This window comes from Maniola hyperantus, chromosome 2 (genome assembly GCF_902806685.2).
Source record: "Maniola hyperantus chromosome 2, iAphHyp1.2, whole genome shotgun sequence".
In the NCBI taxonomy this organism is placed as follows: Eukaryota; Metazoa; Arthropoda; class Insecta; order Lepidoptera; family Nymphalidae; genus Maniola; species Maniola hyperantus.
In genome coordinates, this window is record NC_048537.1 from 7,627,138 (window position 1) to 7,655,116 (window position 27,979).

General features: G+C 36.8%; 1 protein-coding gene across 1 annotated transcript; it reads left to right on the forward strand.

Annotated features, from left to right (window-relative positions):
* Positions 1-22,113: 22,113 nt before the first annotated feature.
* Positions 22,114-26,795, forward strand: LOC138403322 (uncharacterized). Its single transcript, XM_069503383.1, has one exon. It carries the CDS (start codon positions 22,470-22,472, stop codon positions 23,625-23,627), a length of 1,158 nt encoding a protein of 385 aa, XP_069359484.1. The 5' UTR covers positions 22,114-22,469; the 3' UTR covers positions 23,628-26,795.
* The last annotated feature ends 1,184 nt before the right edge of the window (positions 26,796-27,979 follow it).

Genomic DNA, 27,979 nt, shown 5'->3' on the forward strand with positions numbered 1-27,979 from the left:
TCAATATGCTTAGAAGGGTCCTTTTCAAGGGTCGAAATTGTACAGCACGGATCAAAACAAGGGCAACAATGAATAATAATTCGAATCATCGGACAACTGCACTTCGACACTGCACGTTTTATGATCTGTCTGTACATAAAGACTGGCTTTCGGCACCAGTGCCATTCCCCCTTAGTTTTATTGCTATATTTCTGAGATAAAAATATTCTAGTGGATAGTAGTATTAAAATTCGCACTTGAATTTTACTCAAAAGCTTAGAATGTTTTTATTGAACCATAAAAACGCACATTTTACTTATACCTATCGCTGGAGCCATAAACTAAAATCAACTATATCTCAAATTTTACGTCCTCCAATTCACACAAACAAATATTTTTGGCAACGTATTTCCAACCATTTCAACGGACTTGCTTTTGCTACAAACTAGAATAAGTATTTTACAGCAACATTGCTTGAAAACTCAATTGACAAAAATAGAATACAGAAAAAAGACAAGCAAAAAACGAAGTGAAAGCTCTGATCAAAACGGCTAAAGACATAAAACCTGTTTCTATTTTTGCTAGCAAATAGAGAAATAGCTGAAAAATGTGGCTCACAGAGTGTGAAATTGTGTTTATTACGTTAATATAACTATTATTTTCTATTCAGACGTACCTAGGTATTTGACACGAGTTACGTTCCTTTTCCTGGATCCTTCCCTCAATTTTGAGAATCATGATTTGCCTTGGACAAAACTCTTCTTACGAAGTTTCTCTACTTTTTAACCGACTTCCAAAAAGGAGGTGGTTCTTAATTCGGCTCGTTTTTTTTTCTGTTAGCAGCTACTTACATGAATGGCATCGCAAATAGTTACCTACGTCGACGACCGCTTTCTGAATCTTATTAAATCCAGTCTCAGGCTTTTTCGTCTTTCGTTGCGATGTGACCGAAGTATTCGAGCAACTGCCGCAGACGGTAAATGAAATATTTACGCCAAAATCAAGTTATTTGGAAAGTTACACAAGCCTCTGGGTTCAGTTTGCTCTATGTTTATCCAACAAAGGAAATCAAATGTAACGCGCATTCCATCCGAGTTACTAATATCATGAATATAAATTGAAACATCATGGATATTTATGCGGGGTTGCCATAGATATTGCTCACAGCAGCGATACCGACGGGCAGGTGTTCAGACAATGTGCCCCGGGCCAATAGATTTCTGATACCAATATTTATGACTATTACCAAACCAATACAAAGAAATACAAAATTTGATGTTTTTCTTCTAAATTGTAACAGTTCAATCATTTGATTTGTTCCAAGGACGCATGGCTTTTTCCAATTATTTTTTCGTTGCTTTATTTTTATTTATTCATGGTAGTTTATGTGCTACATTATTTTTGGGAAAGGAAATTTTGGTGGTATACGTCCAACTACAATCTACCTACATTTATGTACATACGTACATAAATGTAGGTAGATTATACATACTAATATTATAAATGCGAAAGTGTGTCCGCCTGTCTGTCTGAGTAGCTTTTTATGGCTCATTTTTTCAACCGATTTTAACGAAATTTGGTACATAAATTTGTGCATTGCGGGGAAGGACATAGGCTACTTAATATTCCGAAAAATCAAAGAGTTCGCTCAGGATTTTTAAAAACCCAAATCCACGAAGACGAAGTCTCAGTCTCAGGCATCGTCTAGTAAAGCATGAATATGAAAGATATTCTCTATATATTTTACAACTATGGGCTATCAAAACTCGTATAGTAATTTTTCGATAAAGCCTATGTTAAAATGTTTTTCTATTAAAATAATTAAAATTTACGAAAATGTTTCACACTGATCCTCTTCCAATGATATTAAAATAATCCTGCGCGTGATAGAGTGTCAACATAAAAAGGATTAAACGATGTAAATACTTACCTAAAAGCTTATATCTGAAATTATTTGGTAATTATTACATCCATCAGTGATCAAGCTGTTGCGAATTTTGTTTGTGATATTACCAAAGGTAAATAAATGTAATGCGAGGATTCCGTTGGTAATTATCACGAATTCGTATGAAAATTATTTTACGGATTTCGATTCAACGTCCATTTTAATGTAAATTTTTCTGTTATATTCATTTGTAAATCATGTGATTTTACGAGTAAAAACCGATCAAGTGCGAGTTAGACTCGCGCACCGAGGGTTCCGTACTACAGTCGTATTTTTTCGATAGTTTGCGCGCTAAATCAAAAACTATTATTCATAAAAATGAATAAAAATCTATTTTAAAATTTACAGGTAAAGCTCATTGTGACCACAAATTCATTTCGGATTTTCCCTCTTACGTGTGCTATAAGACCTACCTACCTACCTTTCATGATTCTAGGTTAACAGGAAGTACCCTATAGGTTTCTTCACAGTCACAAACACGGCAGACAGCCAGGCAGACAACCAGGTAGACAGACAACGTAGTGATCCTATAAAGATTCCTTTTCTCCTTTTGAGGTACCTACGGAACGCTAAAATAGCTAAGTATACCTATAAAGCCACATGCTTTTGCTTACGACTATATCCATGTGGATATAGGTTTTTTAATAACTCCGTAGTACCCCTTTAATTTCCCGGTATGGTCTTCAGCATGCACCAAATCTATGACTTAGGAAAGGAATAAAGATAACTTACTTTCTGTAGACAGGCAGTTGAGTACGTTGAGTAATTTTCTTCCATCTATAATTATTTTAGGATGAGTTTAAAATTATAACCAAACCACTACTAACTCTTCCTCCATGCGGATTTAGGTGTTTAATAATTCCATAGAAGCCCTTTTATTTTACGGAACAAAAAGCCCATGCTCGTCTGCTTCTGCAGGAAGTAAGTTATCTCTGTGCCGAAAAAAAAAATTAATCTATTACTATAATTTTTTTTAACATTACAATAAAACTAGTTAGCCTAATTTTATTATACCTACTATATAAACCATGCCCGCGAGGAATGGTGCCAAGAATAGTGGCTGCATTTTCGCGTTGGACAGCCAGGCTGATCCTTTGCGCAAAAAAGAGCCAGCCCTTCTGTCCCCAGATGAAGCGATCTAATCTCGGTATAATGCCCCGTAAAAATTTAGTTAAAATAGTTTGAGAAGTTGAGGTGCAAAAAGAAACAAATAAACAGACGCACTTTCAAGTTCATAATAATTTTAAAATGGATTTAACAAATCAAACTACGTACAATTTAGATTATATCTACTTAAAATTAAAATTCTTTACGTACTATAGGTATGTAATTGCAGGTAATCGCTGCGGAAGTTAATTTCCTGCAAATTGATTAAAGTTATTACATCCTATTATGTCGTAAAACTATGCAAATCGTCCTTACTCGGTTCATTATAGTGTACATGAAAATGCTTTCATTTAAGTTGTTAAATGTCTTATTAAATAAAATTTAAATGGAAAGGATTTGTTAACTGACTATTACCAAGAAAACGTTTCACAAATCATACAGACGATAAAATTATTCGATCCGACAAAAATCGTTGAATATCTAACTCAGTAGGTCGATTTCGTAAAACCTGCATCAATCACTATCACAATCTCAATTGTTGTGATTGGATGAATTTGTGCGATTTTTGAGAGGAGACGCGTCGTCAGTAGTGGGCCGGTGACCTTGATTGTTTAGTTTTGCGACCATTGGTTTCACAAATGCTGAAATCATCCTAACTAACATCGCGAATAGGTACCTTCTCGCAAATCTGGAGCAGTCATCGCCCATGTATGCTGTTTTCGATTTACGATTTACAATAGCGATGTGCATTGCTAGTAAAGCCGATGCTGAATCGAGTGCACGAAAAAGCCCCAGTAAAGCGCTTATGCCGCACACTTTCCAAGTTCGAACAATGCTCTAGCAGAAATAAAAATATCAGTGCATAGTTTTACTGTTTTATACACATGAAAAACTAGTCAAGTGCGTGTCCAATTACTTCTCTAATCTGTGGTGTCAAAACACGCTTATGGTACTTAGGTGGTAGGGTTCCATAGTTGTTATTTTGTTGGACGGTAGTCTAAGAAACCTCACAATGATTTTAAAATACATATTCAACGAAGTATCACTCTTAGGGGGTAAACTGGAAATATTGTATAAAAATGTATCGGAAAAACTTGAAGCTCAACATTGCGCAGATAGAGTGGATACTATGACAGTGGGCAATATTAACAGCGTTTTGTAGTAAACAACAGTATTTAGGTATGGTTAGAGGCGATTTTAATTTATTGAAGAACATTTTTAATGACAAGTCTTGAAGCCATCATGTAAGAGACCCACACAGGCGCCGATGGTAGATACGGTCGCGATCCGACGGGCGGCACCTACGGCGAGATTGCATTCCGGCAAGATTGCATATAGCCTGACACCTAGTAGAAAATATTCAGGAGGTGCTTAATAAAAGCTATAAGCTTGTGATTCTCAACCTTCCCCTTTCCAACGAGTAAGACGATTTTATTAATTTAAAATTTATTAGCTAGGGTACCTTAAATATCTAAATCTACACACACTTACATTAGCATCTTATTGGTCCTATGTTTGAAAGGCTTTATTACCATGGTAGGTGATCAAGGCGATCAAAATTAATCAACAGTTCTACATAAAATAAAATAAAAAATATGAGAACACAATAATAAATAATAAATAACTTTTTTTATTGCAAGATAGGCCTTTTTAGTGCTTGACGGCTTGATGATGATGATCTGTCAAGTTCAGTTTGCCACACACAGGTAGCGCAGAAGAAAGGCTTTACTGGCTTTTAACTTTAATAAGCAGTACTTCAAAATTATCTACGGGCTCTGGGATCAATAGATTATACTGTAGTCACTATCGTGAATGTAGGTGGTAATAGATGGATACGTTCTAAACTATCCCGCTGTTTGTAAGTATAGTTAGCAACCAATTTAGATTGACAACCTAATGATAATGTAGGGAACTAAATGAAACTATTTCAAATAGTGGCATTTCAAACTGAATTGTTGGGTTTATTTGCCTCCTTGATTGTTTTATCAATAATTTTAGTTCAATCCCGTAATGAGTAGAGCTTAAAGTTTTATGGAGTAGTTTAGTAAATTTCTAACACCTGTTGCTATATACTATATAGTATATAGAGAATATATATATATATATATATATATATATACAGATATGTTATACAGACATACATGCACAAATTACAACATAATACATTAGCTATTTTGCTAAATCAAATATTTATAATGTAGGAATTAGTGCTTGAACTACATAAAAACCTGCCGTGTTTCTTAAAACCCTAGTTTTTTTGTATGCAAAGCAAAAGATAATTCACATTAGACCATAAAAGGAACAAGCCGTGGCCGATTCATGCGAGCTCTATTGGAGTCATCTGAGATAGATTACTTCATACTTTATTCATACATCCAATCCATGGCTCGTGCGCGCATCGTTTGTGCCTTGGACATGACACAGCTTGTACCCGGTACGGTCTTATATGAGTCATCCTTAAATTAGATTAGAATTAGATAGATCAGTCAATCAGTCAGTGATTCAGTCAGTTGGTCAGTCAGTTTTTTCCTTTTATATAAAGTGACGTAATTTTGCATTCAACTATTCAGAACTATACCGACATAAAATGGATGTACAGATAAATAAAAGCTGACGCAGCCGTGTATGTAAGCTGCTTTCGATTTATGTGCAAAGCGGGGCCGGTGCTGAATTGAGTGTACGGAGGAACACCAATAAAGCGCTTATATAGCTTTCCTGAAGTCTGAACAATGCTTTATGTGCTTTGAAAAAATATCGGAAAATATTTTATACGAAACTATATAGGTAGATACCTATCTCAATCTATAAACTAGTACCTATTTATAATATACTACAGTATATAATACAATATTATGCATGCTACATCTGTACCAAACTTCGTCAAAATCAAATGGGTTTACCGTGAAAAGTTAGTTAACAGACAGATATACAAACACACTTTCGTGCTAAGGCCAGCAACGCTTCACTGTGGCTCAGTCTGACGCTAATAATTATATTAGGTAAGTAAATAATTCGCGTTCCCGTAGGAACTTCGGTATAAAAGGACTATAAATATAGAAATCAACGTTGTGTAAAATTTTCAAGTCAATCTATGGCCTACTTTTCGAGTTTAGGTGGCACAAACATACGGAAGCAGATTTTTATATATAAAGATCTAGATCTAGGCATATATTCTTTTAAAATACGTACTGGAATCTTAAAAATAAACGACACCCTATACCGCAAATCGAGGGATCCGAGTTCCGACACGCATCATGAAAACAGGGGTGAAGGTAAAATTACAGGTTTAAATAAATGGTTACGCCCTTTTCAGGTTGGTGCAGTTCCATTAGAGTTTGTCTAGGACCCCGTGCTAGACTGGGCGGATCACTAGTCAATGTATTTCAATTTAACGTTCCAATCTAGCAATGGGCATGATTACTAATTTTAGATCATTTTCATTTGGTGAAATCATTATTTTTATTCCCAGTGTTTTCGCAGGCAATTTTGACAAACTAGCCAATAATGTTTGTCTCATTCTAGCACGATGCGACGCGACTGTTCTCGCTCGCGCGATCTTGACTTGGGTTGACGACCGCACGCTAAACTTAAATAAAGAATTTTCAAACTTTATAAGATTTTACTGTGTGGTTTTTTACAGGCTACTTTATAAGAAGGTAGCAAGTTATATATAGTTAAGTTATATAAAGTTTTCTTTTGTATTGAAATAAATAAAAGTAGCAAGTGTTACATAAGAAAATAATTTTTCATAGTGCTATTTTGTGAAATAGTCCATCTCTATATCCAATCCCTAGAAGCTAGCATTCAAACAAAAAGAATTGCAGGTAGGACTTTTGTAATACGATACAATCGTTCAATGGTCTAGACTCTAGAGTCTAGAGTCAGTCCGGTCAGAACTTTGAAACACCTTTGTGCTCTAAAGGGCATCCCGTGCGCTCGGCTCGGCTCGGAACAGTGACTCGTAAGAGTCTAATGATGTAGCTCTTTGATATATCACTTTTATCACTGGACGACCGAGGAATAAGTACTTTCGTATATTTTTGATCTTTGAAGTAGGTAGTAAATATATAGTATAGAGGGCGAGCTGAAAAATATTGAAGAACATAAATAATGGTTTATACTGACATCGACAAGTATATTTTCGTTGAAATCTGCAGTGTAGTCTAGGGGACACCCAAGTGTATGATGCCACTTTCTCAAAAGGTGGACTAAGTACACAAACAAACCTCTATTCACCCCCTTAGGGATTGAACTTATAAAATCTTTTCTTAGCGGATGTCTACGTCAGATTTCAGCCCGATTCGTCGAGTGGTTTGAGCTGTGCGTTGATAGATCAGTCAGTCAGTCCCCTTTCCATTTATATATTGCAGGAAATTTATGTTATATGCAATATTTATAATTTTTGATTAGCTATGTTTATAAGTCTGTATGCAATGTAATATTAATGAAACGCTTAAATTAAATAAATATCGTGTGCTTACCGAAACAGACAGCACATACTTATGTACAAGAAAATTAAGATTTATATTTCTGTTACTAGTTTAGCAAACAAAATGAAAAAATAATTCAACTAAGAGTTCTGCTACCTAACAGAAGCTGTAAAGTTATGTTAGTAACGAGTGTATCTGTGTCTGGAAAATGTTAGCAGCAATTGTAAAAGCTCTAATACTAAATTTCACTCCACTTGGAAACATAATCATGTTTTATCTTCCTAAACAAAATAAAGTATTATATTAAGCTTTTAGTCCTAGATTAGAAATACCTACTGTATAATATGAACTTTACACACTTTTAGGTATTGATCTAAAGTAAATGAAACTTAGGCATTACTTAGGTACTTATTATTATATTTACCGTAATTAAACATGAAATCAAATAGAATGGAAAATATGAAATTTCAATTTGGTTTTATAAAAAACAATCTATATAATATGTAATTGAGGTTTTGTCTATTTAATGGTTTGGAAGGTATAATAATAACAATTCTATTAAATAAACTTAAATTAAAATTAAAATTACAAAAAAAATTAAAACTAAAATGAACTAAATTAAATCTAAAACCGCATCGAGACCACCGCAGTGAGTACTGTACCCAAGATGCTGGCAGCATTACCCCTTTGGATGGCCAAACTAATTCTTTGTCCAAGGTAGCTGCCAACTCTAGGATGGTAACCCTTTTCGAAATTTCCTTAAAAAGAGCTCGAGCCCCGGGCCCCATCTGTAATTGAACTTAATATAGGTAATAAATAGGCACAATATTTCAATCGATGAAAGGTGAAATATACATACCTACACATTGAATACAGAACCATCTGTTCTTTTTGAAGTCGTTTAAAAAAATTAAGAGAAAATGAAATCGAAATACGCACGCTGCTGGTAGAAAGGTTCAAAGAAACAAAAAAACAGAGTTTCCGCTTTTCGCCGACGAAAAGAGACAAAACTAGCTATAAAGTTAGCAGCTGTTACCTACACTTTTATTTATTTAAACAGACAAAGGAAATCAAGTATGATGCGCTTTCCATCTGAATAACCTATAATTGAAACGGCACGGATCAGATCGTAAGTATAACTAAGTACAGGTAACCTACCACTCCAACATGGAGTAAGTTTAGAATACAACAAATATTATGTAGGTGTATGATTTTTATTGGAGTGGGAGTAGATTTAGGATAGGAGTTCGTTTAGCGATTCTCTATACAGTTTTTCTCTATACAGTTTTCTTAAGTAGGTACTATTGGTAGAGGCACGCGTCGGTGGCAAGAAATGCAATGACTGACTGGTAGTATATAATTGAAAACCTGACGCGCTTGGTCATTCGGACCGAAATAAAATATTATTTTTACTTTGCACTGTTTGCGGAAGGAACACCAGTAAAGAGAAAGAGGCACATGTATTGAATTAATTACTTAGTGACCTAATAGACTTGCATTAACGGTTTAAATGAACGGTCTTTACTGTCATAAAATTGATATGCCAAGTTTTGACGAAGCGAGAGCGAAGTTAATTTTTTGTACACGGAGCTAACAATGAGTTGTTGCTTTCAAGAACATCCTATATTGTTATATATTAGGTACTATAGCTGATGCCTGCGATATCATTCGCGTGTATTTAGGTTTTAAAATCCCGTAGGAACTTTTTGATTTCTCGGAAATAAAGTAGCCTGTGTCACTCTCCAGGTCTTTAACTATATTCATGCAAAAAGTCACGCCGATCCATTGCTCCGTTGTGATGTGATTGAAGAAACAAACCAATAAACCAACAAACAAACACATTTTCGCATTTATAATGTGATTGTATGGCTGGTATGGAAAAGTTATTTTTGAACTATTCTAGTTTAGGCTGTAAATTTTTGTGCTGTGTTTAGTAGTTTGGGCTGTGTGTTGATAAATCGGTCAATCAGACAGCTTTTAATTTGATTTATTTAGATAAACAATTTCAAACGTATGTGTATACGCACACAAAATAATAATATGAATGTTCGTATAATATTGTTACCATTTGATTGCATTCTAGGATATCTCAATCAGCTAAGGCTAATTGTACAGGAATCTGCACATGAACGGCACCCGAGAAATGCGTAATATGGATTTGCATAAAGGCCCTACGTATAGTTAGTCGTATCTATTGAAGTTTGATTTAAATCTATTGTTGATTTGCTGTATTGTTTTCGTTTTATTGCCTTTGAATGAATATTATTTTATTTTCTGTACCTACATCAAAAAATCAGTAGTGAACACAACTTTAAAGCTAAATCCACCACAATCATCATCCACGACGCTGGCCAAGTGCGGATTGGCAGACTTCACACTGCCGCCTGCTCGTTTTTATTAAAGAAAACATAACAACTAAATATCAAGAGCCAATCTACACTAGAAGAAAGTACACTTCCAATGCAATGAAAGTTGGCCGTAAACCATCTACGTATAGTTTGAACATCCATCTATTACCGCCTACATTAGTGACAGTTCACAGTGATTATCTTGTGGAATGCAAACCTACCGTAGTCAGTCGGCCTAGTGCACGATATGAACATTATACAAGTTCGCTAGATAAGGTGTGCCATACAAAATAAATACTTAATATTATAAATGCGAAAGTGTGTCTGTCTGTCTGTCTGCTAGCTTTTCACGGCTCAACCGTTCAACCGATTTTGACGAAATTTGGTACAGAGGTAGCTTGCCACCCGGGTATGGTCATAGGCTACTTTTTATCCCGGAAAATTCAAGAGTCCCCACAGGATTTTTAAAAACCTAAACCCACGCGTACGAAGTCGCGGGCATCAGCTAGTTACAAATATTTTTTCTGTTGATTCAAAGCACCCGCGCCCCACAATGCATACCTGCTGTTAAAATTGACACTTTGTGTTAAATGGTCTTTGTCTTGACACTATGTTGACAGATGTCTCATCATTAACATTTACTTCCGCTCCGCTCACTGCTGCTTTCAGCGCCACAATCAATTTGCTTCAAAAACAGATCGGCAATAGCATGCCCAGCGTACTTGTATTAGAAGAGGTCAGTGGCCTAACGCGTCTGATTATAGGTATGCGCATTTCCATATACCTACAATGTTATGGCGCTTTGATGAGTGTATTACTATGTAGGTATGTACGTGCATTATAATTATGTTTCAGGGCAGTTAATTATTATCTACTCTGGAACTTGTCGTCTTAATATCATCTAGTACGTTAACTGTCCATCAGAAACTAACCTGTCTGAGCCCTGAGCATGTAACTTTTCGAGTTAACGTTAACTTAAAATTCCATCCCTTTTCCATCCAAACATGACAGATTTACTTCAAAAGTTATTATGTACACTAGAGACTCGTAGATTAGTGTAAGTATTTTCCACCCGTCTTTCTGTTCCCTTTTAACGACACTTAAAAGTAGTGATTTCGAAGACGGATATTATTTTTTTCAGGTTGTGCCACTTAACATTATGACTGTTTGTTGCGGCGCTTCTTCTGCTTGGGCATCTGCTTAAAGGTAACCTAAGTAGATGAGGTGCCGGAATTACTTTACCTACTTGTAAGTTCAACTAGTGCAGTGTGGCACAATTTATAAATAAACGTTTTTTTCTTTCCACCTTAGACTGCATCGTCACTTACCACCAGGTGAGATTGCAGACATGGGCTAACTTATATCTGCATTTTAAAAAAATGTATTTAACTTAGGAAAATATGTAAGTACCTTATTCACACGAAATTAAAATATACATTTTACGCGGACGTATTCGTAGTTGTAAATAAATGAACTAAATATAAGTAAATAATTTATATGCAAATGAGTTCATATTATTATAATGTCGTTCACGAACATTATGCTGAAATGATCAATTTATCGCGTTATGATGAGCGTTAAATTGATACAACACAAAACATTTTGTGCATTTAAAATAATTACCAGGAGACTGACACCAGTCAATCGAAAATGTCCATTGCAATCAATTGCTTTCATATAATGTATTATTTCATATTTACATCGACCAATCACTGATGTTCGGAATCAAACCGCATAAATCAGCCAATAACCCAAGCACAATCAGCATGACAAAGCTTTCCCGCGGCTTTTTCGTCGACAAAAGACTATAGCATGCACATAAAACCTTTTTATCTTGGAGTGCCGGCATACTTATTATTAATTTATTTATACATATTTGTCAAGTGGTTAATAAATTCATATTTGCATCCGCAGCCACAATTACCTAAGAAGTAAAACGGGAAAATCCACAAAAGAAACTTTGCAGACCAAAATTAGCACCTCTGCAACCACAAACTTCGTTATACCGCATACTTTGTACATTTTCCAATTTGCATTCCGCTTTTGTGAATTAAAACAGTGTCTTTAAATACATTGCTTTACAAAAGATAAGGTACTAACTAGTAAGTACTAACTACCTTATCCTTTCTAACTGGCGCTTTTTATTTTAGACTGTAATTACCTCGGATTCTTTCGATTAATCAGCAATAGTGTAAATATACGTCGTTAGCATTAGCGATAGCCGTTCACTACTGGACATAATGGACTAAGAGCCAGCGCGTGCCAGACCTTCGTTATTTTACAAAAGCTGAAAGTTTCTGCGTATTGTCCCCAACGTTTGTTTCAATGTTTTTGGATCATGGTGGTTTTGGGAGATAACAGGTAATAAAGGTGTAAAAAAGGTGTCAAAGTAGGTATAAAGTCTAATTTATTTATATTTTTTTCGGAATAGTATTAGAAATCAATTCATACATTGCCAAATACGTAGTTTCATGGCAACGCCCTGCCAGAACCCTTAAAGTTTAAACGTTTAAGTGATACGCAGAGAAACTTCCAACTTTTATAAAATAACGAAGGTCTGGCACGCTCTGGCTCTCTCTCTCTATAAGTCTCTGTCTTACAAGATTTTCCACATAATATACGGTCTTATGCCGCTTGTATTCAGTCCCCAGCAATTGATTTGAGAATTCCGTCCGGTCTTTCAATAATTAGATTTCCGGATCAGCGTTGCCATTCCCGCACCTTGGGACTCCAACGTTTATCAGTAGGTACTTCGAGATATAACACGCCCGTTGCTGCTTTATCTTCGCAACTTGTGGAGATATGTTGGTCACTCTGGTAACCTCCTCGGTCGGATCTCTTCATTGCTTCGCGTAGAGATACTTCGAGCATAGCTCTTCCCATCGTCTGCTAAATGACACTGAGCCCTCATATTTGGCCCACAGTTTTATTTCAACATCAAAACAGGTAAATTGAAAACAGATATTTAAGTCTAATCCACACTATCCGAACGCCTGCTGCAGAGTTATTATCTGCTTGTATACACTAAGTATCGGATTCGTACAATTCAAAAGCGCAATCAACTTTCGTAGTCGTTTTGCTGGACGATATTGCGTCCCCGCTTAAATCGATCGCTGGAGCACAATGAGCGCTCGTTTGCTAGCTCCATAAAACTAAAATGTAACAATGACCCTCCCCCGCTTCATATCATGTCCTTTTTAGATAAAAGTCTAAAGGCAAGCGCATTCTTCGACATAAATCCTAATGTTTTGATATAATAGAGGCAGACAGGGGGCAATATTGGGTTAGGTATATGACCTTGTCAGAATGTCACATTTTAACAGTAAAATGTACGATCTCATTTCAACCAATACCTATTCACTGGTGGACATAACCAGATCTTTTGAAGAGATGTCCATACTTTACAGTAGGTAATTGGGCAGCTTCTTCCAGCAACTCCTGCGACTGGTTTGATGTTTTCACCTAGTGGGGGTCTACCACCATTACGCTTCCTGGTGCGAGGTCGTTATTCCAACACCTCGACATTGATTTATAATAATAATAAGCAAAAAGTTTAGTCGACATCACAGGAGACCGAAGAGCTGGCAGCTACTTCGGACAAAGAATTAGCCTAGCTATTCAAAGGGGGAACGCTGCCAGTATTTTCGGAACCTTGCCTAAAGGGAGTCCCTTTAGGCAAGGTTCCGAAAATACTGGCATTTTAATAATATATTTTAGTTATAATATTATATTTTTTAAGGTTTTAGTTTTAGTTTAAATTATTAATTAATTAACTTTTAATTTGTATATTAGAAGTTAACTAAAAAGAATATTCATTCAACAAAAAAAATAAAAAAAAAATAAAAAAATTCTTGTACTTACTTCGATATAAAAGCTAGGTACGTCCTCAGGACTTTGCAAATAAAAACGCATCAAGGTAATTTTTCAATATCAAGTGATCTACTTTTCTGTTAATTTCCATTAAAATTTCAGCCTATTTATGACAAATTATAATATGTCTCAATTATGTAGATACTCGTACCTATGTCGTGTCGTGAAAAAGGACCATGCGAACTAACACACTTTGTCTTTTATAATTTTAGCGTGAATAGTTTGATTGTATTATCAGCCCACATTTTTCACCAGTTGCAGAAATTTCAACTATTATCGTATTTATTTGCCAATATCTTTTTTATAAAGGCTTAATAAAAACAATGGACGAGGCGTTGACAAATTTTCCGATAAGCCTTAAGCGCTATAAAATGCTATTCGTGCAAAAGCGTTGAACCGTGTAGAGTGAATATGTGGCCTTTTTTGGTCGTTTCAAACTTTTACCTATGATATTGTCAGGAAACATTTAACTAATTTGTTATTGAAAATTTTGGAATAGAATCGCTTTCATTTATCTACTAACCCCATTTTATACAAACTTACCAATTATGTAAGTACTGAAAAACTCAACGAAACGTGTATTTTGTAAGTACTTTGTCACTGAATAATTACTGTCCATGTTAATCACTATTTCAAGAAAAAAATTCTTATACAGAAAAACTGTACCTACTTGCAGCTTTTATACTTTTAAAAAACGCGTAACCATTTGTCACGCTCGCAGCGGAAGGTCGAAATGAACAGTCGCTAAAGAAATTTAATAAAAAGTTTTGTCGACGCTCCGAATTCGCAATAAACTGCCTACCCTGACTTTGACGAGCAAATATTATTGTAATCCAACTGTTACCGAGGCTTAAAACCAGAAATAAAGGTATTTGACTCAACGTTCTGGAAAATTCAGAGATAACAAATGTAAGAATTTAATAAGAGCAAAATTCGCAATGAATTCGTAAAATGGCAATTAACCTTTAAAATGAGTTTGAATAAAAATTCATAACTTCGACTACAAAGCACAGTAAGTAACGCGGAGGAATCCACAAAACAAAAGTTTCCGAACCAAAATTAGCGCCCCCGCGACCACAAACTTCGTTATACTGCACTTTGTACATTTCACAATTTGCATTCCGCTTTTATATAATGAATATACTTTGCAACTATTGCAACCATATTGTAAAGATCATCATCATCAACATCAACAACCGATTGACGTCCACTGCTTGACATAATATATACGTCTCTTGTAGGGACTTCCACATGCCACGGTCTTGCGCCACCTGAATCCTGCGGCTCTCTGCGACTGGCCTGATGATATCATCCGTTCACCTAGTGCGGGGTCTTCCAATGCTGAGTTTTCCGGTGCGAGGTCGCCATTCCCTTTCACCATACAAGGTTTTGGCCGTAATGACGGCGCTGGGCAGGAGTGTTGGTCATCGCAGAGCTAGACTGGTCGCACCGGTGAAGTTGCGTTCCCTTACCCCCCTAGTACCTTATCTATAGACCGCGATAGGTTGAGATGGCAATCGGGGTATATGAGGCAGGGGGACGTCCCACGCAACCGCACGTCACCCGCACTCGCCCGCACTGGGTTAGCGTGATGGTTGTGTGGATGTGCGGGGCGTTCTCTCCCCGATTGCCATTCCAACATGTCGCGTACTATACTTACCTTATAAAGATGCAACTTTTCAATCCATGAAATTAAATTTAAATTATTTCATTTAAAAATAATTATGATCGCAACAATGGTAGATATACTAATATTCTAATTAACTTAATATGTCGTAGTTATTAACCTCATATCACCCTGTTCTAAAGCCTAGCAAGGAATATAAAAGGAACAGATTCAGAAGGTTGAAATAAAACTCAGAGTTTCATTTAGGAAATCTCTATCTGGCGTATCAAGCACGAGAAAACTGCATTTTATAAAACTTATACTCGTTAACTCGATAACGTTTAGCACCTAGAGTTTCATCAGGTTGTTGCCAAGTCGTCCACACTAATGTTTTGGCAAGTGCAGCTAAGCTGAACGTAAGTAGGTACCAACCCAAGAACTCAAATGTAAACATGCATTTAAAATTTCTACTAGGTATAACTACCTACCTACTAACTATCAAAACACAAATTACTGACAAGGTAGCAGTACTACCTATTTACATTTTTGTTAAGAATCTGATAGCTGAGTCGAAAATTATCGTAATTAGTTCGCGACAGGTCGAGATCGCAATCGGGGTGGGGATGCCCCGCACACCCGCACAGCCCCCGCGCTAACTCGGTGCGGGATAGCGTGGGTAACCGCCACACCCCTATTGCCATCTTGACCTGTCGCGTACTGTACCTAACTCGTTGTTACACCCTTCAAAATAACTGCTTATCAAGCGTCTAGACTAAACAAATATCACAGATACAGTAGCGCTTTTTTCTTTTATTTGATTCGATGAGTAAATATATAAGCGTGTAAATAATGTGTATAACGGATCGGGGGAAAACCCTTACATAAAGAAGACATCAGACAAGCAACATGTGCGTTACCTTCGTCTAAGCCAGATGGGAATGATACGCGAGATTTAAGAAATGTCAGAAATTTTCCTTAATTTCTGGTTAGGTACGATGGTGTTCGCTTTAGGGATGTGACATCAGTTAACGGGTGAGTGACTGCTAACATCTACGATACAATGCCAACAATACATTAACACACAGACCACCTAACATGAGTACGGTAATTCAAAAGAATTATTAAAGACGTCAAATATATATTCACAAAAAAAATACTAAATCACTCATAGATAGGCGCTGTTGCCATTAATTTGTAGTGTTGCACAAAAAATGTTAAAATATCTTGTACGGACCCTTCGTGTGTGAGTCCGACTCGCACTTGACCGGTTTTTTTGTATTATTAAATAACATAATAATTCGCGTGTATTCTTCTGGCTGATGACAATCAATACAACCTTTATTAATTTCATCATCAACCCTTCATTGCCCTACTACGGAGGACGGGTCTCTTCTTAGAATCGGTATCTGGCCAAGTGCGGATTGGCACACACCTATGATAATATTATTACGAAGAACTCTCAGGCGACAGTTTTCATCGCGATGCGCGATGTTTTCTTTTACCATTGAATCAAATGATAAATTTAATTACTTTAAACGGACATGCTCCGAAAAGTTAGAGTGCCATGGGGTTCTTAAGATTAATTTATACTTACTTATAATAATTTTATATTATATATATATATATATATATATATATATATATATATATATATATATATATATATATATATATATATTATAGTAATTTTATTATTTGAATAATGTTGATAATTATTTGATTCTCATCTAAGTAGAGGTAGGTAGAGAAAACAGAGGAATTACATTATGGGTTCTCCGGAGGAATAAATACAATTTACCACTTGTGTATTTGTAATCTTTATATAAAAGGAAAAGGTGACTGACTGATTGACTGATTGACCGATCTATCAACTATCTAACAGCTCAAACTACTGGACGGATCGGGCTGAAATTGAAATGAATGAAATGAAATTGAAATTGGCATGCAGATTGCTATGATTACGTAGACATCCACTAAGAAAGGATTTTTGAAAATTCAACCCTAAGGGGGTAAAAGGGGTTTGAAAATTGTATAGTCCACGCGGACGAAGCTACTATATTATAATAAACTGAATACCTACACTATTTACCGTTACAGATTTTTTATAGCAGACTAATTTGTCTAACAAGCCTGATTTAAAATAAGTTTAGTTAAATAAAATAATCTTTCTTTTTCTAAGTACCATTCATTCAGCAAATACACTTAAATGTTTTTATCGTGGTATTCTGTATCTTGATACAAAATCCTCGTAAATCCATTTCAACGGAGCCTTCACGCATGACTTTGACGTATGCAAAGGGATCAATGAGATAAATTGCTCACTGCTCTCACTTATTGTACGGTGGAGTGGACGTGTTTGGAAAGGAGCATTGCAGGGTTTACCTCTTTTGGTTAATGATGCGCAGAGGTATTACACGTCTTCATCTGTAGAATTTAATAAATTCTTATTAAGTAATATTATAAAATACAACAAAGTATCAATCAACAGAGAGCTGTTACCTTTTTACGGTACAACCGTTCAACTTAGGTATTTTGTCAAAAGAGGGTACGGTTGGTTTTGTTGGGTCCCGGAAAATTTAAAAGTTCCCCCTTGATTTCAAAAACAAAACCAACGTGGATGAGTCTGACCTTATCTGGAATCTGGAAACCATAATATATATTTAAGTAAATACAGCACCAATCATTTTAATTTGGTAAGTGTATTACATAAGTACCTACTCGTAATTTTCAGTCTTGTAATAAAGTACGGCTATCAATACTAATTTAGAACTAGACGTATAAATTTATTCAATAGAGTGAACCTCTATTCTCTACATTCTTTATCATAGGCACAAGTTTTTTCAGCCAGAAGTCTAACGTTGTCTTCCTACGTTTTTAGAGACAAAACTTAGTTTCAAACCAACTATTTGAGTCATATTTTATAGATTAGACAAAATGGTATTCGACAAAACGCCACGTCGTGGTGCTGGCTAAGTACAATAAACTACTTCGTCAGTCGTCACCAATAATATTAACACGAAAAAGTCCTCCATTCAGCGTTAGGTCTCGAAAAAGGCTGACTAGGTTTTTAAATAAGCACGTACCATTTATCAGGTTAACTGAAAGTCAATAGATAGTCGACGTCGCAAAAGAAATTTAATAAAAACTTTTCTCGGCGTTCTGAATACGTAAAAAACAGCTTACAAGTTACAACAACGTGGACTTTTATCAACGAATGATATAAAGTTTGATGTGAAAGTCTACCTGTTTTTAGTAAATAATCTTAGTGTGTTTTTGCATAAAAAATTGAGGATTATGATTAAGGAATTAACTTAAAAAATGGGCAATATCGATTTTTAGGTCTCTTGGGACGACTGAAGAAGAAGAAGAAATGAAGAAGAATATCGTAAGGCGATTTCTGCCTCGCGAAAGCCACAGCCATTGGTTTATCAGTCGCCTGCGATGACTTTCCACAACTATGTACGCCGTTTCTTGCTTAGGCAACTTGCTGGTGTTCCTAGACGTCCTTTTATCGAACATTTGCCCTCAAGTTTTCTAAGAATAATAAAAACCTTAGATAAACCCGGCAAAACACGCTTGAACGCGAAACGATGGCAAATCCTTCTACATAACGTTTGCCGCTTTATATTTATAACAAACCGTCCTTTTGGATAAAACTTGAGATGTTATAAGCGCAGATCTAACGCCTCATCTATTAAGACTGTGAACATAATAAGACCGTAACGCAATCCCTAAAATTTATGAAGGTCCCTTGGCTTTGTTGCGACTACGTATATCAACTGATTAAGCAGATTTGGGATACCGTCCCATAGCAATATCATATGCCTACATAAATCTACAGAAACATGCCTAAAATATGGCTTATAATATACAGGTAGAATGCTTCGTTACTACAGCTGTTCCTTATTTATTTAAAAAAAATATCACGCCTAAAACACAAAGATGAATAACACTGCCCCTTTCTTTTACTTTTTTAAACATCAAGCTTACTTTAGGATTAGTTACGTTAAAATAACTTAGAGCCCCTATCTAGTTTTAGGGTAACATAGACCAATTAGTAGACGACACTGCTACTTAATAACTGCTAAGTTCTAGACGTAGAAAAAAATAGGTTGTAATATGGCAAGACCGAGAGACATCGCTACAGCATTAACACATTTTGTGGCAACATCTGGGCCTCTTATTCAAACCGTAAAAACCCCAGCCGAGGCAGTATCGTTGTCGTCATTTGCATGCTCTGCCCGACCGTCGCGTCGTTGGCAGCCGCAAAGACAATGTCAATAAGGTAATATTATTAGGTAGGTAGTACCTAATAGTAGCCTTGGAGTAAAGCGCTTTTCCCGAGATTTTGTTCGCCTAGAATCTGGTTAGGATACTCGGTAGGATGCTATTGTTCGAGGATGGTAAATAGACGTTATGTTTAAAACCGAAACATCAAGGTCAGGTCTTGCGAAAGGTCAAGATGGCACCCGCACAGCTCCCACGCTAACCCGGTGCCGATAGTGTGGTTGAGGTGCGGATGTGCGGGGCGTCCCTCCGCTTCATATCCCGATTGCCATCTCGACCTATAGCGTACTATAGATCTACCAAAAATATACCATAGTTTTCGTCAAATTCTGTTAGGTCAAACTGAATATTGTTATAATATTACTTTCATGTTTTACATAAAAAGTTGAGCTTTGCAATAAACCTACCTATAGACGTAACCCGAAATCTATGATTGCCATGGGTATAATAAGACCCTACTTAGTTCTCAAAATTTATATGGGTCTATATCATTGTGGATGGGCGTCACTCTAGGGCTTCTGGTAGAAAACTCTCAAGATATATGTTGTCCTTGATGGCAATCGGGATGGGAACGCCCCGCACACCCGCACAGTCCCCGCGATAACCCAGTGCGGACGAGCTCGGGTGTGCGGGGCGTCTCCCCGCCTCATACCATGATTGTTATCTCGACCTCTCGCATACTAGAGGTAGGTATATGCTAGGTATGTCACATTCCATGCTCGGAGGTCCACTAGATTTGTCCCTTGTCTAAATAAGAACTTTTGAGTCTGAGTTTGATCACGTAGTGAATTAACGGGACCGGCGGCGGACGCCCTCTATCCCATCCGGAGTCCTTAGTCATGAGTTCGTCACGCGACGTTGTCGTTGCGACGTGACTGCGCGTAGTGGCTCGCAGGAACGAAACGTTGTACGTAACTTTTTGGCATTCTTGATGTACGTAATAGCACATAGACATGTCTCTCAGCTAAAGTTTCACTTATTGTCCATAAATTCTCCCGTACACAGTTTTGGACAGTTAGACAACAACAAACACGTACCCACATCAAAACAATAAATTAAGTAGGTACTACATATGTAAAAAAGCAGTAAGATATGGATCTAGCATATAAATACAACACAATAATTATAATGTTTACAATACTGTCGTTGTAATCCAAGTTGTTATCGAGATGGCAGTAATAGTCAGAAAAGACACTTTCGAAATTTTTGTTCTGTTGTGAAAAAACTGTACACTCGATTTTTATGTAGCATGAAACCCAGTTTTGATCATGTAGCAGGTTCCCAGGGAAATCAAGTATAATGATGTACCTATGTAATCAAAAAAAATTAGAAATTCCAACTTTCTGTATTTTTCATTACTACAGAAATAAATTATACAATAATTATAATAAGCACTTGCGAATTCTGAACTTCTTCGGCCACATTTAGATGGGCCATGAATATAGGACAGATAGACACATTTTCGGATTTATAATTTTAATTAGTATGGATAACAATAAAATTATATTATTTAATAACATAATTACTTATTACACGGACGACAGTATTCATGCAAATATTCTATGCCCATTTCAATCATATTTGTACAGCACGCAAAACATTCGTTACCTGCCCCTAAGATAAATTACACACGAGATTCAACAGATGTTGAGATATTCCTTAGTTTCTGGCTACGTTGATATTCGCGTTGGGATTTCTGTACTATAAGTTATGGCGTGGGAAGACTGTGGGAAAATTTACGCAAGATTATTAGCATTTCAAATGTGTGTTTTATATCATGGCCGTATAAGAGAATTATGCGAGTGAAAATGATTTCGCCAAACATTTTATGGCAAGATTTCCACGGTAGTAAATTGAATCAGGGGATTTTAGTAAATACCGTCATTCATACTAATATTATAAATGCGAAAGTGTGTCTATGTGTGAAGAAAGAGAGTTAAGATTTTAAAAAAAATGTTATAAAATCTATCATCATTAAATAATTTCGGAATAACAAAATATTCTTTGTCTATAAACTCTAAAGGTTACTACGTCTCAACAAGGTATTTTAAATTGTAATTAGTAGTCTTAGTGCATTCTTACTAATATGACAAATTACGAAAGTGTGTCTGTCTCTAACTTATAAATATCTCTGTACTAGGTAAATTCCGTCAAAATCGGTTAATCAGATGGGCTATCAAAAGCTAGCTAGTCTGTTAGCTTGGTTACTGAATTGTCAGTAAGGTAAATTCCAACTATAAACAGGAGCGCGAGCGCAGCGAGCGTAAGTTGTTTTTGTTGCAGTAGGTACAGAAAAAAATAAAGGGAAATGAGCTCAGCCACACCAAATTTTTATGTTTTAAAGCACCTTTTAGCAATGAGAAAAGTTGAGTGAGATCAAATTCCTTTCCATACTTATATTGTAAAGCGAGTGTTTCTCTGTGTGTCTATCTGATACCTTTTCACGATCAATCTTTTTAACCAAAATGTACTACTGAGAGATATTAGTTTACATCGCAATCCAACTAATCTGTTGTGTAAAAAAATAAAATGGAGGAGTGACGTCACGGACGCAGACGGGGCAGTTACGTCTCGTCCACATTTTTATGTTTTTATAATTAAAATCTGTGTGTTTCACCGTTAAGTGCCATTTCTGGCGGAGCAAAAAGTCGCAGTGAGTCGGAAAAAGCATTAAGAATTTACGGATTACGCCGGGAAGGGTGCGTAAACTTGAAAACTATTTACTATTCGACACGAAGTTGTCATCACAATTTTTATACTTACCTTCAAATTATAATATTTTGTTGGTGCTGAGACAACGTAAGGGACGACAGAATTAGCTGCACAGGCACTCTTCATTACTGCCACCTAGCGGGGAACGTTTGTACTAGGAGGTACCGATCAATAAAGTTCTCAATATGGTGAAGTGCAGTGCTTGCGGACGCTTCTTATCACTAGTAGGGGCCGCTAGCTGTACACTTTGTCCAGGTTTATACCATAGGGTGTGTGTCGGACTCCCGGAGAATGGGCGATCTCCTAAACAGTGGAAGTGCCCGGAGTGTATGGCAAAAAAGCCAAAATTAGGCAACGTCAACACCCCTGTGAAGGGCACCGAACCATCCAACATAGAGAGCGAAGGCTCAAGCGCGGAGAAACCGGAGAGTGTTGAAAAGGATACCATCCTCTGTGAGTCCCAGTCCCCAGGCACCAGTCAGTCATCCGACCTGAGCCTCGAGATACGCCTCTTCCGTGAGGAGATCCGACATTTGAGGACCGAAATTAAGGAATTTCGTGCGGAGCTGTGCGACGTACGGGGTGCAATTGCTCACTGCAACCTACGTATAGATGAATACGATGGTCGACTGGCAGACCTTGAGAAGCAATTCAAAGTTTCATCCAGTCGATGCGCTGCGATTGACAAGCTGGAGGACACAATTGCACAACTCAAAGAGAACCTAATTGCACGAGACCATCAGGACCTCGTCCGGAATTCGAGTGCAAACGAAAGCATGCAAGCTACTATCTCCCAGCTGCAAAATCAAATAAATGACCGCGATCAGGACCTTCTCATGAATGACGTTGAAATATCAGGACTTCAGGAATCCTCAAGCGAAAACCTCATTAGTATTACCTGTCTGCTAGCGAAGAAGTTAGGAGTGGAGTTAGACGATCGCGATGTCGTCACCGCCGAGCGGTCGGGCCCGCGACGCACGCTCTCGGCGAGCGATGACGGTGAAGTGCGGGCGCGCCAGCCGCGGCCGCGTCCTATCGTTGTGCGCCTCGCGCGGCGCGCAGTACGCGACAACTTGTTGCGCGCTGCCCGTGTGCGCCGCGGTGCTGATTCATCGGGCATAATAACTGACGCAGAGCCTCGTCGATTCTATGTCAACGAACACCTTACGCGTACTAACAGGCAGCTGTTCTATAAAGCGCGCGAGGAAAGTCGCAGTAAAAATTGGAGATTTGTCTGGACCAAGGGAGGGCGTATTTATGCACGAAAGACTGTTACAGGACCCGTACATCGTATACGATCTGAAACTGATATAAGAAAAGTTTTTTTAAATGATTCTTTTTAAAGAATAGGAATTTGATTCAAATTTCGGATCATTTACGTTGTATTTTTTTGTTAAGTTTTAAGAGATACTTTGGAGGAGCCACTAAGATTGGACAATTGTTGTTTTATGTATTTTTACTAAGTAATCTAATGTTAAAGATAATTAAATATAGAGGTTTAAAATCGTTGTTATATATATATCTCATACAATCAAAGCTAGTGTTATTGTTAAAAATTCATATTATTACACGTAGAGTACTAGACTTGTTTTGTACCTATTATAAACAGTGTGTGTCAGTTATTGTTACATTAATCACAATTAACCAAATAGTAAACTATATTATAATTATTTGTAAACTCTTTATCTGTATATTATATTATTATACAATACAAAGCTAACAAATTTTTAAAAATTGGATTTCTCAATGCTGGCTCTCTAGGTACAAGGCACGATGAATTCTTGTTGGCTATGGATAGATTTCAAGTTGATGTCATGGCGATTAATGAAACCTGGTTGCGTGCTGGTGAAGAAGGTCGAGCGCCTTCTGTTCCTGGTTATAGGCTTCAGCACATCCCACGCCCAGACACTGTACGTAGAGGTCGCGGCGGAGGTGTTGCTTTTTACATTAGGAGAGGACTCAAAACTAGGGCCTGCGCATTTCCTAAACACGAGACAGTTGAGCAAATTTGGATTGGTCTAAATATCAACTCCCTTAAAATTGCCATCGGTACCGCCTATAGACCCCCGTGGCTAAATACTGATCTTTTCTTAGATGCTCTAACAGATAGTGTTCAAGCGCTATCGAATTATGATCACATCATTTTAATGGGGGATTTCAATGTAAATTTACTACACAAAACTGACTCAAAAACGATTAAACTTGAAGCTTTCTTTAATTATTTACAATTAACTCAGATAATTACTTCTGCTACACATTTCACTGAAAGCAGCGAAACTTTAATTGATACCATTTCTACCAACCTGCCCGTTAAAAATGTAAATGTGACACCAATTGCTTCTTTGAGTAATCATGCTTTCCTCGATTGCGTACTGAGTGTTAAGAAGGGAAAAATTCCATCTAAATATGTTGTGTACAGGCCGCTAAAGAGCGTTTGCTTGGATAGATTCAATGAGGATCTTTGTGCTATACCCTGGGACGATCTTTTGACTTCAGGATGTGTTAATCATTTGGTCTCGTCTTTTAACAGATGTGTGATGGAAATTTTTGATAAACATGCTCCTAAGAAAGCTATAGTAGTTAAAGAGCGCTTTACTCCGTGGCTAACGTGTAATGTAAAATTTATGATGAGCCTACGGAACGATGCGCATGCTCAGTGGCGTAATGATAAATCAGAGTCAAACAAGTTACTTTATAAGCAGTATAAGAAATTGGTTATTACAGCTATCCATAATGAAAAACGCGCGTACTTTAAATATGATATTAACAGTAAAATTAAACACCCCAAAGTTCTGTGGAAAAACTTAAAGCATACTGTCCTACCAAAAAAGTTAGATCAATTACCGGCACACTTTACAGATGCGGAGGCAATTAATTCACACTTTCTTAAAGTTCCTGGGTCGAAAAATGTAACTTTCTCACAACTTACATATTTCGAGTTCAATAAATTATATGATACTGTTTTTTCACTTAAAACTATTACTAACACTGAAATATTAAAAATAATTAAGCAATTACATTCGAACGCTGAGGGGACGGATAAAATAACCCTCGACATGCTCTTGATGACACTTCCTCAAAGCTTAGAAACTGTAAAAGGAATCATCAACACTTCAATAGTAACATCTGTTTTCCCAAGTGTATGGAAGGTTGCTTTAGTCCGTCCTCTTCCTAAAATTCCCGATCCTGTCTCGCCAAAGGATCTTAGGCCAATTAGCATTTTGTCGTGTTTTTCTAAAATATTAGAAAAAACTGTATATTCACAAGTGTCAGCCTATCTTGAAAAAAATCAGATATTGCCTGAATATCAGTCCGGATTTAGGGCAGGTCGTGGTACCGTGACAGCACTTTTGGATGTTACGGATAACATACTAACAGCGCAGGATTCTGGGATGTGTACATTGCTGGTACTCCTCGATTTTTCTCGGGCTTTTGACAGCATCAATATTGCACTATTGTTATCTAAACTATCTTATTACGGATTTCGTATTGATGCTGTCAAATGGTTCGATAGCTACCTTTCTAACCGGACACAATTCGTAGAGATAGTACATGAGGATGGCAGAAAGTGCAGCTCAGCGATCGCCCCTGTTCCTAGGGGTGTTCCGCAGGGTTCTGTGTTAGGTCCGCTTCTTTTCATTCTATACAGTGCTGATATTATCCAGCAAATTAAAAGTTGTAAATATCACATATATGCAGATGACTTGCAGCTATATTATGCATTTAAACCAGAGGAGTTCCAAACTGCAGTAAATCTAATCAACGATGACCTTAATCGCATTGCGGAATGGTCAGATTCTAACTCACTTGTCCTTAATCCCGTAAAGTCTAAGTTTATATTGTTTGGAACTAAGAAACAGCGAGATAAAATCGACGTCAGTAGTGCTAATATAAATATAAGAGGTGAAGCTTTGGAGAGAGTTTTTCAGGCGCGTAATTTGGGCCTGCTTATGGACTCAGACCTGAGATTTGAAAATCATATAGCCGAGAAAGTTCGCAATTGCTTCTATCGACTGAAGATACTTTACAAAGTTCGTAACTATCTTTCTCAAGAACTGCGTATCCAGTTGGTAGAGGCTCTGGTGCTTTCAAAGCTGAACTATGCAGACACTATATATGGGCCACGGTTGTTATGCAGAACAAAACGTCTCGTTCAACGTGTGCAGAACGCATGTGCACGTTTCAGTTTTGAGGTTCCTCCGCGCAGTCATATTACCCCTTTTCTGAACAATCATAAGTTGTTGAAGATGAGATCAAGGAGGAAGTTACATCTTGCTGGTTTACTTTTTGGTGTGGTTAAACTGAGCAAGCCCACGTACCTAGCCGATAAACTTCATTGGGTAGGCGATGGTGAATCTGACCGTTTGCGAAGCTGTCGCCATCAACTTCGTATTCCATTCCATCGCACTGCCGCATTTAGAGGTTCATTTACGTACTCCGCCACTAAATGTTGGAATAATATCCCCCCTCCAATAAGGAATTTAAAAAGTAAATTTTCATTCAAAACTAAATTGAAAAAATTCCTTTGGAGAAACAGGTAGAATTTCAGGATCATGTGGCGGAGTACTCCTTTTTGTAACAAGATTTAGGTTACATCATAGCCATACCTTATACATGTGCATAGATGTGTCCAATTATATATATATATATATATATATATATATATATATATAAGTAAGTATAATATGTGTGAATTTGTATATATTATTAACATATAGAATAGATAGATTAGAATATAAGTACAATTGAAATAATTCCGTGGCGCCACCCGAATCAGGGTTCCTACTGAAAACCAGCGCTGTATGTTTTTGTACTTGTGCAAGACATATGGCATTTATGCTGAGTAGGGACCTTTTTTTTCGGGTTGTGCCACACATGACATGGTTTATTCCGGCGCTTCTTCTACTTGAGGTCTTTTGACTTTACTACTCAAGTATAAGAGGCGCCGGGATAACCTAACCTAATAATGGTAATGTGTGGTACAGCCTTAAAAAATAAACGTTTTTCTTTCTTCTTTCTTTCTAATCTCAATTTTATTAATGAACGATTTTCGTTTGAAAAGTTTCTAGATATAAAAAAATCTCAGCATAAAAGTAAGAAGCTATACGTATAATTTTAATTAAATCACGAAACGTGCCCGGAACGGAAATGCAGTAGCTACTTATTATATCGTAAAAGGCTTAATGGGTGCCTTGAGAGGAGCTTTCAATTTATGCGCCTGCGCCGCCCAAACAAAACTATTGGACGCGACCACTTCGACGTAATGAACTGTGATGTTGAGAAGGAATAAATATGGGCAACTTTTTAAATATAATTTCTATGATTATTTAGGTCATTCTGTGTGTTGGATTTTTTTTCTTCTTGGTAGATGTATCTACACATATCTAATAATAAGAACTTTCATAATTTTAGGGAATATAATGTCTCTTGTTTACTCTAAGTATACTTTATAGGTTTCGAGAAATATCGGTATACGTATTTGCGGTTTAATACCTAGTATGTGTTTTGTACATCAGCGTAGAGCAAGCTTTTGAGTACTTCTGTTAAAATTAAGTAATTCCTTTAGTGCCTAATAAATATTTGAAATTTATTTCCTATCTTAATATCTGCGGCCACATCAAGTAGATAATAAAAAAGTAAAGCACAATAAAACACTCTCATTTCAATAAATGTTTCCTGCAGGTCCGTCCACGTT

What these genes read in the sequence shown, in the direction of transcription:
- LOC138403322 (XM_069503383.1), top strand. Translation starts at nt 22,470, where the DNA reads ATGGTGAAGTGCAGTGCTTGCGGACGCTTCTTATCACTAGTAGGGGCC.